The sequence below is a fragment of the Notothenia coriiceps genome, unplaced genomic scaffold (genome assembly GCF_000735185.1).
Source record: "Notothenia coriiceps isolate Sejong01 unplaced genomic scaffold, NC01 NC01_scaffold00024064, whole genome shotgun sequence".
NCBI classification, from domain to species: Eukaryota; Metazoa; Chordata; class Actinopteri; order Perciformes; family Nototheniidae; genus Notothenia; species Notothenia coriiceps.
Genome location: NW_011356765.1, coordinates 8129 through 17257, shown reverse-complemented (window position 1 = coordinate 17257; position 9129 = coordinate 8129). Strand labels below are relative to the sequence as shown.

General features: G+C 38.5%; 1 protein-coding gene across 2 annotated transcripts; it reads left to right on the top strand.

Annotated features, from left to right (window-relative positions):
• The first annotated feature begins 3715 nt into the window (after window positions 1-3715).
• Window positions 3716-8888, top strand: en1b (engrailed homeobox 1b). 2 transcript variants are annotated; one of them, XM_010782040.1, is made up of 2 exons: window positions 3716-4464; window positions 8475-8888. In XM_010782040.1, exons 1-2 carry the CDS (start codon window positions 3969-3971, stop codon window positions 8795-8797), a joined length of 819 nt encoding a protein of 272 aa, XP_010780342.1. In that variant the 5' UTR covers window positions 3716-3968; the 3' UTR covers window positions 8798-8888. The 2 variants fall into 2 exon arrangements, with proteins under 2 accessions (XP_010780342.1, XP_010780341.1); XM_010782039.1 differs by having other exon boundaries at window positions 8463-8888.
• The last annotated feature ends 241 nt before the right edge of the window (window positions 8889-9129 follow it).

Genomic DNA, 9129 nt, shown 5'->3' with positions numbered 1-9129 from the left:
CCTGTTGTCGTGAGAGAGAAAGTGCAGAAGGAAACATCCATTAAACTCAGTGTGCTGCTCTGTGATGCTAGTTCAGATACTTGGCATCTCATCTTGGGTGCAAGGTCATCAATGTTTGGGCTCAGGCTCTGAGCTGAGGAGACCCTCAGGATGGAGTGAAGGTGTGCGTGCAATATACCGGAGGGCCAGATCTAATAGTAATTAGAAATTATCCTGCGGGCCGAAATTAAATCCACCAAGGGCCTGATTTGGCCCCCGGGCCTTGAGTTTGACACATGTGCTCTAATTGGAAAACGTATTAAAATGATCGAAAACACATTTATGTTTTTGCTAAATTAATATGTAATGTCTTTGGTTGTGTGTATGCATATTGGGAATATATGATATTGACATTTCATTACAATGTCTTCTTTACACTTTTAATGTATATGCATAAACAAGGATTGAAAAACACTTGGGGAATGTTAATGAAAAAACATGGAAATCCTCCAAAGCCCTCAAATCCTAGATTTCCTGAAGAGAGGCGAAGCTGCATAGATGAAGAAGATTCTGAATATATAAATGTGTATTTCACACTATAAGAGCTTTATATGCAACTCATTCAGCCCCAAGTAGGAGCAGTTCATGTTCATCTGGTCATTGTTGTTAATGTTTGTTTATTAAGTGAACCCTGGCCGACTGTCTTTCTGCAAAAGTGCCCCACATGCAAAGCCAGGTGCGTATCCCTGAACAGAAATATGTCAATAATGCTTTGACCACTTACACATCACAGTCACTAGATGTCACCAAAGCTTTACGTTTGTTTTTTACTCTCAGGGTTTCCAGATGTGAACCACAAGGATCACACACCCGAAAAAACCCGTAAATAGACTTCCTCTGCATTCATCATCTCATCCAATGCAAGTTTCCCCACCAAAATGAATAGTGACGGGTGAGAATCAAGCCTCTGTGCACTACTTTGATTATTTATGCGTATTTATGGAAACTTTTATGGAAACAAACACATTAAAAGTTGTGTGCATGCAAAACCAGGCAATAATCCCATCTGCCAAATGATGATAAAACAAGTTTCTAGATCACGCACTGGCTGAAAACACAATGTGCAAAAGTTTACAACCTCTTAAAAAAAAAAAATATTCTCAAGTACCGGAAAGAAACACTATTTACCATCTTCCTCCACTAGGTGGCAGCACAAGCAAGCAGCTGCAGCACTTTGAGATTTTTCCCACTTTCCTCACACCTTATTCTCTCATCTGAAACACTATCTGACAATGTGAACATAAGTTTTTTGTTTTTTTTAGCACAAACAAGATCACATTAAAGACAGAAGCTGTGTTGAGTTGAGCCAATAAGAGAATTAGAATTGAAGGTGAGAATCTTCATTTTCATATGTGTGCAGATAACCACTGTTGACTATAAATGCAGACTTTTTGATCATTTATTCTGTTAGATTTGAAGGACAAATATTTGATTCAATTTTGCACGATTAAAAAAAGCTATGGTTCAGTTTCAATATGTTTAACAGGACGTTAGAATTTAATTAGACCCACTAAGTAATTAAAAAGTCTGTCTCTACACAGCATGTTTTTATTTGTATACCTGACTCTAGGATTTAAAAAGACTATACTAAATATTTCGGATTTTAAATATCAAACTCAATGCCTTTCTTTAATGAAAAACATTAACTTCAAGCAAAATAGTTTACAAGACTGTTTCAAAAACCTACATTACATGTCAAGCTATACTTTTAAAGGCCAGAATGAAAACAAAAGATAAAGATAATAAATTAAATGTTGAGCAGTGGTCTGTAAACACAGATTTACTTTGGAATTTGGATTTGGCATCTAATTCTTTAAGCGAATAACTATGTTTAAAAACGTTGAAAAATTACTTTCTTCTTATAAAAGCACATGTGCCTTTACTTCAGACAGCTTTTCAACAATAGTGTGTGTGTGTGTGTGTGTGTGTGTGTGTGTGTGTGTGTGTGTGTGTGTGTGTGTGTGTGTGTGTGTGTGTGTGTGTGTGGCAGTATATAGGCTACTCAATACACCGGGCTGGATCCGTCATTTATCATCCCATTACGGCGACAAATCCGGCTCCCGGTACATGAAAGGCGAAATGAATTACCGACGTTAAGCCGTCAATAAAGCCATTTCTGTAAATGGTGTCTCGGAGGGCCCTCGCTATTATTCAACAAGCTTTATCAGCACCTTGGAAATTACGTGGCCCCTGCTTCACTTTGATTAAGGGCCCTGCCAGGGGCCGGTGACAGGCTTTTGACTCGGCTTGTATTCAGGCATGAAGACTAATTAAAAGCTATAAATTATCTTCTGCACGAGCCTCTCTTTGCGGGCCAGATAAGAGCAGACTGAGAGCTCATTTACCCACAATGCGCTGCGGATAAACAGCGCAGTGATACTGTCCTAATTGGAATTTAATTAAGTAGCCATGGCGTCCCACTTCAGCCTGCAGTGCATGGGATAAAGATTTCACTGTGTTACACATCAACACGTCCCCACTCATTATTCATATTATTATTTCAAATCGCCAATTAAAGCCTGCCGGCAATTGTAGTCTTATTGGTGCGATTTTAGAAAACTACAATCGCTTTCCACACCTCATTGTGTTTCTAAAAACGTCATTTTTTAAATAGTGGATACTAAAAAAAAGAATAGGCCTATTTTGTTCTTCTGCCAAAAGCTCGGTTGTCTAACATGTGGTGTTTAAATAATACATATGGCGTAAATTCGTCCCACGGTAGAGACGAGAGAAACAGGTCATTTATGTGAGAAAGTGAAAAAAAACTGCGAGTGAAAATGACCAAATATACATTTTTAGAGACTTTTAGCTTCAATACAAATAGAGCACATTATTAATAGAGTATTATATTTAACTAAAATCTTCGCATTTTGCAAATATTTACCTTAGTTTAGTGATATTTTACGCTAATTACGCTATTTCTCCTGCATCTTGGCCATTAGACCTAACACAAAAATAAATATTAAAGGGTTTAGCTCCTTAGAAATTAATGCACCAGCTCTTTAGTGGTTTGGCTTGTTTGAAGCAATTACACCTGCATTTTTATTTCTGTTTTGAGTTTGAATCTTCATGGTTTATTGCACTTATTGTAGAGAAACGACAGCTTAATGTAATGTAATAAACTGCCTTGTTTAAGAAAGATATGCCTATAAAAAACAATGAACAAGGGGGTAAGTTAGCCCAAACTAACCATTGTAATCATCATTAATTTTGATGATATAATATTGTTATCAATTCATCTCACTCAACATAAAATAATTTAAACATATCTGGTGCTTAAAATGACTATTTTGCATAACGAGTACTTTTACTTTTGGTACTTAAAGTCCTCTTAATGCTAATACTTTTTTACTTATTATGAATACAGGACTTTGTATCCGAGTATCACACTGAAGTATTCCTACGTACTTCTTCCACCTATGTGTGAAAATACTTTTTAAAACACATGATTTAAGAATAAAAGCCTCCTAATGTCTTCCTGTGTGACATGTATAATGCTGGATGTTGGTTTTGTTTTCTCTATGGTCTTTACAGTATGTGTACGCTGTCCGAACTCTAATCTAATTGGCCCTCCTTAATAGTGACAGGGAAGATCCTGGCTCCTGATTGGTCCTCTGCACGCATGTGCTTCCGTCTGGGTGTAAGAGAAAGGAAAAAACACTCGAGTGGGAGATAACGGATTCAGGAGAGTTTGGGAAGCGCACACACTGATATTACGCAGCACCGGACACCGGACTGGTTCTAACGTGGAGCTGCTCCTTTCCCTCGGAAGGCTTTTCAGGAGACATGTTTTTGTAGGTGAAATATAAAACAGGTGTTTTATTCTAGAGGCTTCATGCAGCGCTTCTAAATTGGATACGGAAGGGGGGGCGGGCGCAACAAGTGGAGTTTGGCATTTTTGAAGCCGAGATTTCTCCCCGTCACCAGGCATGGAGGAGCAGAAGGAGCCCGGCAGTAGCAGCCGGGACTCCACCGAGGAGGAGAGCATGTCCCTGTCGCCGAACCTCCCCTCCCCTCCCGTGATTTTACCGCACCAAGCTGCACAACAGAACCACAGAACCACGAACTTTTTCATAGACAACATCCTGAGACCGGACTTCGGCTGCAGGAAGGAGCCGAGCTACCGGAGCCAGACGCCGGGACGGGAAAACGTGAACCCGCTGACAGCGAGGCCGCACACCGGGAGCCTCTGCCTGGACTCTAGCAGCGACAGCACCTCCTCTTCGTCACCTTCCTCTTCATCCCCTTCCTCCTCGCCCTCGTCCAAGCAGTCCAATAAGCAGGGCGAAGCGGCGGGCACCGGCACTGGCACCGGACGGTACGCAGACAGCAATGGAGGCTCTCCGGCCAAGACGAAAGACAGCCAGGGGTTGCTGTGGCCCGCGTGGGTTTACTGCACGCGCTACTCGGATCGGCCCTCATCTGGTAAGGCGCTCATAGTACCCGAATCACACCGCCGGGGGTGCGTGAGGGCTGGGGAACTGTGTCTGGGTCACCGAGGCTTCCTACACAGTGTTGTTAAACTGTTATTGGAGTAAAAATGAACTTAAAATTGGTACATCGATATTTTATTTGGCGTATGTGTGCGTAATTATGCCAGAGGTGGAAAAAGTACTCAGATATTGTACTACAGTAAAAGTAGAAGTACGAGAGTGTAGGAATACTCTGTAACAGTAAAAGTCCTGCATTCACAATGTTACTCAAGTAAAAGTACAAAAGTATTGGCATCAAAATATACTTAAAGTACCAAAAGTAAAAGTACTCATTATGTACATTTCAGAACCGATATTTTTATAAACAAAAAGAGCCAATTTATAAAATATAAAAAACAAAATAAAGGTGATTTTGTAGATTAAAATATCCAAACAAGCCCATTACAAAAACACCACCTTAATCATTTCCAGTACTCACACACTCGAACAAAGACATATTTACGCACAGACATATTAATGTACATTATGGGATGTTAGGCCTGGGAACTTTGTCTGGGGCACTTCGGCTTCCTCCACAATGATGTTTAACTTTTATTGATATTAAAATGAGCTTACAATAGGTATTTGTTGTGTATATTGCTTCTTAGCGTGGCTTTAACTCACCCAATCAGAACACGCACACTCAACGTGCACACAGAGACGTGTTTACGCACTGAAATATTAAAGTATTGGGATAATGTCTCATATTTGTTACATGCTATTTATAAACTGCTTGTAAAATAAACAAGCTCGAAAAATGGGCTGATGTCCAATGCAATTAAATGTGTGATTGTAATGCAAGTTATAATAAGCATCTATGGCTCGTGCACATTCTTTTGATGCAAACAATAACAACGATGACCTCCCTCTTGGTCCGCACATTAATGTAACGTAACTCATTGTGGAGGATTTAAGTAAACCCCGTTTGTTTATTTCATGAATTAAAATGTGAGTTTTGCAGACGAAAAGAACAACATGGCTCAAAAACAGCACCTGTGTTATTATTTATCAGTCATTTACGGTAATATTAGACACATATTATATTCCTAACACTTTTAAAAAGGCTACAAATCAACGTTACGGCCCCAGTCTACAATATCTATTCCGAAATACAAGAGACATTTTATTGTAGAGATTTGATTTTGACCCACATATATGATCACAGACAGCTTATTATCAAATGTAGTGTTTACGAAGATCACTGTTCCGGTTTTACGGGGGGTTTAACACTAAATATATTATGTTCTGGTGGAGTTGGTCACAATATCTGCCATTGTTTTGCTATATTTGAGAAAGAAAGCAGTGAATGTGTACCAAAAAAACAATTGGGGTTTTATAACATTGATGCATCTCGTAACCAAAGCAGAAATATGTTGATGCGTTCAACGTCTTCAGGCAATTTCAATTTCAATACATTCGTTTTAAAGTGTGTGACGACAAAACGGGACATGTTTGTACACTATTTAAGGAAAGGTAGAAAGGATGTTTGTAATTTAAATATGAAGGAAGCGTTGATAAATAAAAACCATTAACGCTAAAAGGAAACAGAACGATGGTTATTTTTTAAATATAATAACTTCGTCGTTTATAACGAATCATGAAATATGCATGTTGTTTAAACTACATTTTTTTGTTGACATTTTAATATTACCCAGCTTGTGATGGTGATCATATTTTAATGAGATTTGTATAGGCTATTAAAGTGAGGGATGAAGGTCAAAGGTCCTTACGTTTCCTCATTTTCTATCTAGCACTAAGCGATCACAGCGAATATTAGTTATGCTTTCCTTGAGTCCTCTTTAACGTGTGGCTCTTGCATTAAATGAAATAATCAATTTATACCACTGCAGCGTATTTAAATCCCGTTATAGAGAGCTACATTACAGCTCTATATGTTATTACTTTGCGCACATCCTCGTGTGCATCGCTCCCGTCACATTCCTTCAGCTTTACTCCATGCAGCAGAACATCGCTGTGGTGAAGAACCCTGATCCTACAGGATGGATAGCATTAATGGAAAGAGGGAGTTTTTGCCCAGAAAGCAGAGCTGATTTGGAGCAGCAGGACTAATCGTTTCTGTTGTTTTGGAGAGGAAAGTCAGGCTGAATCAGACCACACAAAAGATCTAAAATAACAGAAACGCGAAACATATTTTAATCCAACTTTTAGAGAAACGTTTCTTTCATGCGATCTTTTCCTGTTGGATTATTTATCTCCACAACGAACCCAATAACCCTAAAAGAAATGTGCTGATCTCGTATTAATTTCGACATTACTCCATTGTAGTGGAATATATGAAGGCCTTGTTATTCTCGTTTATTAATCACCATAAACCACATTATAGTCAAGAACACACGCTTAACCTAAAGAGGCCTACTCAGGTTAAATTAATTATTACGCGTATTGCAGGGCTTTACAATTTCAATGAGACCTCAACTGGTGTGGAGGAAAAAGACAATACATTATAATAATAAAGCTGATTTAACATTCATAATTAAATAGGATAACTGTTGTTCTCTTGTACTGTTAGTTAGGAGCCATATACGAGTGTGTTTATCGTATTTAATTAGTCCTATTAAAGCTTTGATTTCACCCTTTTAAAAAAGATACTGTGTTAATATCCCTACCATGACATGTCGTTAAATTATCGGTGTGTTTTCACGTTAAATGCATTTATAATTAGCTTAAATCCTTTTGTTAGGACGATGCCAAATTAAATACTAACTGCACATCGTTGTGAGGAGTCATCAAATGGCTGTGAAATAAAGATTGTATCGAAACTAGAGAGCATGCAGGAGACTGTGACCTACATTTGATGATAGGGAGCAGATAATAACACGATCATCGCTCATCAGCAGACGCTAAGTCGATATAAGCAGCATGGGCGTTTCTATGGGGGGGCAACAAGGGGGCAGTGCCCTCTGTAACACTTGGACCCCCCTGTGGCCCCCCCTCCAAAATAACACATCTATGATAATACATTTTGTGGAAATGTTGCAGCCAATACTGTGTCTAAACCTGGGCCTAAGATAACAGGGATGTTTTTTTTTCTTCAGTAATGTAATTAAATAAATTGAAGTTACTGAAACAAATTATTCTACTATAAAATATTAAGAAATACAAATAAAAACTACATTTGGCTGCATAAATAATGTATTTATACAGCATTTAGGTTAATTGTTAAGTAAGTAACTACAATTATAACTAAGTAATTGACACACATTCTGTTATTAAAACAAAAATAATGGTATTTTATGTTTTCTTTTGCGCTATGACTTTACACTGAACTAAAAAAGTTTAAATCTTAAAACACTCTCTTTGTCTCGCTTGTCCAGCATTAAATGTGCCCTTCTTATTTAATAACTGCAGTACAATTGGTCTAAAACAGCCGTTGATACGCAGACATGTTGATGGTAAAGATCCAAAGGCTTAATTGTCATATGGACAGCTACAGAGTAGATATGTAATGACAGTCCCAGGATTCTCCAACATGCAACATGATGTCTATTTGACATACAACTAAAAGAAAATAGTGCGAGGAGAAAAGAGAGTAGAAATACAAAAGTGCAAGAGAATGGTGAAAGACTTTAGTGTGTAATTAATGCAGGAAAAGTGAAATATATATGTCAAATGAAATGCTGTATACACTGAAAATGTACTTTAATTAAATGTATTATGTCAACAGATTTCACATAACTGTATTATGTAAGGTCATTATATTAAGCTAAACCTAGTATTTGTTTATTTAAAGTTAATATTATTGCTTTCAACCAACCTAAAAATGTGAGATCTGTTGACATGCTACAATTAATTAAAGTCAATGTTCCAGTTTCTTCAGTGTAGTGAATTTAAAATGCTGCTTCTCCTTGTAATACAGGCTAAATGTGTGACATCCAATCAGATGAATAGGTGTGCACCAGCCAGTAGAATAAATTGTTATTCCCATTGTTGTTTCCACATCAGGCCCGAGGACACGGAAACTGAAAAAGAAGAAGAGCAGCCCGAAGGAGGACAAGCGGCCTCGCACGGCGTTCACGGCCGAGCAGCTGCAGAGACTGAAAACCGAGTTTCAGACCAACCGGTACATCACGGAGCAGCGGAGACAGGCGCTGGCGCAGGAACTCAACCTCAACGAGTCCCAAATCAAAATCTGGTTCCAGAATAAGAGGGCCAAGATTAAAAAGGCCACGGGGTACAAGAACGGCTTGGCTCTGCAGCTCATGGCCCAAGGACTTTACAACCATTCGACCACCACCGTGCAGGAGGAGCGGGAGGAGAGCGAGTGACGAGACATTCCCCCCCCCCATTTGACTCTTTTGGAGATAATGAAACAGTGGAGGAGACGCTATTTAAAAAAAAAAAAAAATCTGTTTATGGTAACAGTATATGGACATAATTATATAAATCGTTATTAAAGTTTATATAGCCACACACGTTATCATGTTGTATACAGTATATTTAATTATTTCACCTCTCATCATCCGGGTCGTTTGTTCATGTCGTTGGATCTTTAGGTTATTGTGCCACATTCCCCTTCAACACACCAGTCCGCACTCAAAACAAGCCAAAGATTTTAATATGTTCACATGTAGTCTGAAATAAAGAAAAAGAACGGTAG

Excerpts from the sequence above, each read along its gene's own strand:
- en1b (XM_010782039.1), top strand. The coding sequence starts at position 3,969 with ATGGAGGAGCAGAAGGAGCCCGGCAGTAGCAGCCGGGACTCCACCGAG. Across the intron at positions 4,465-8,462 it reads CTCGGATCGGCCCTCATCTG|TTTCCACATCAGGCCCGAGG; the intron begins GTAAGGCGCTCA and ends TTCCCATTGTTG.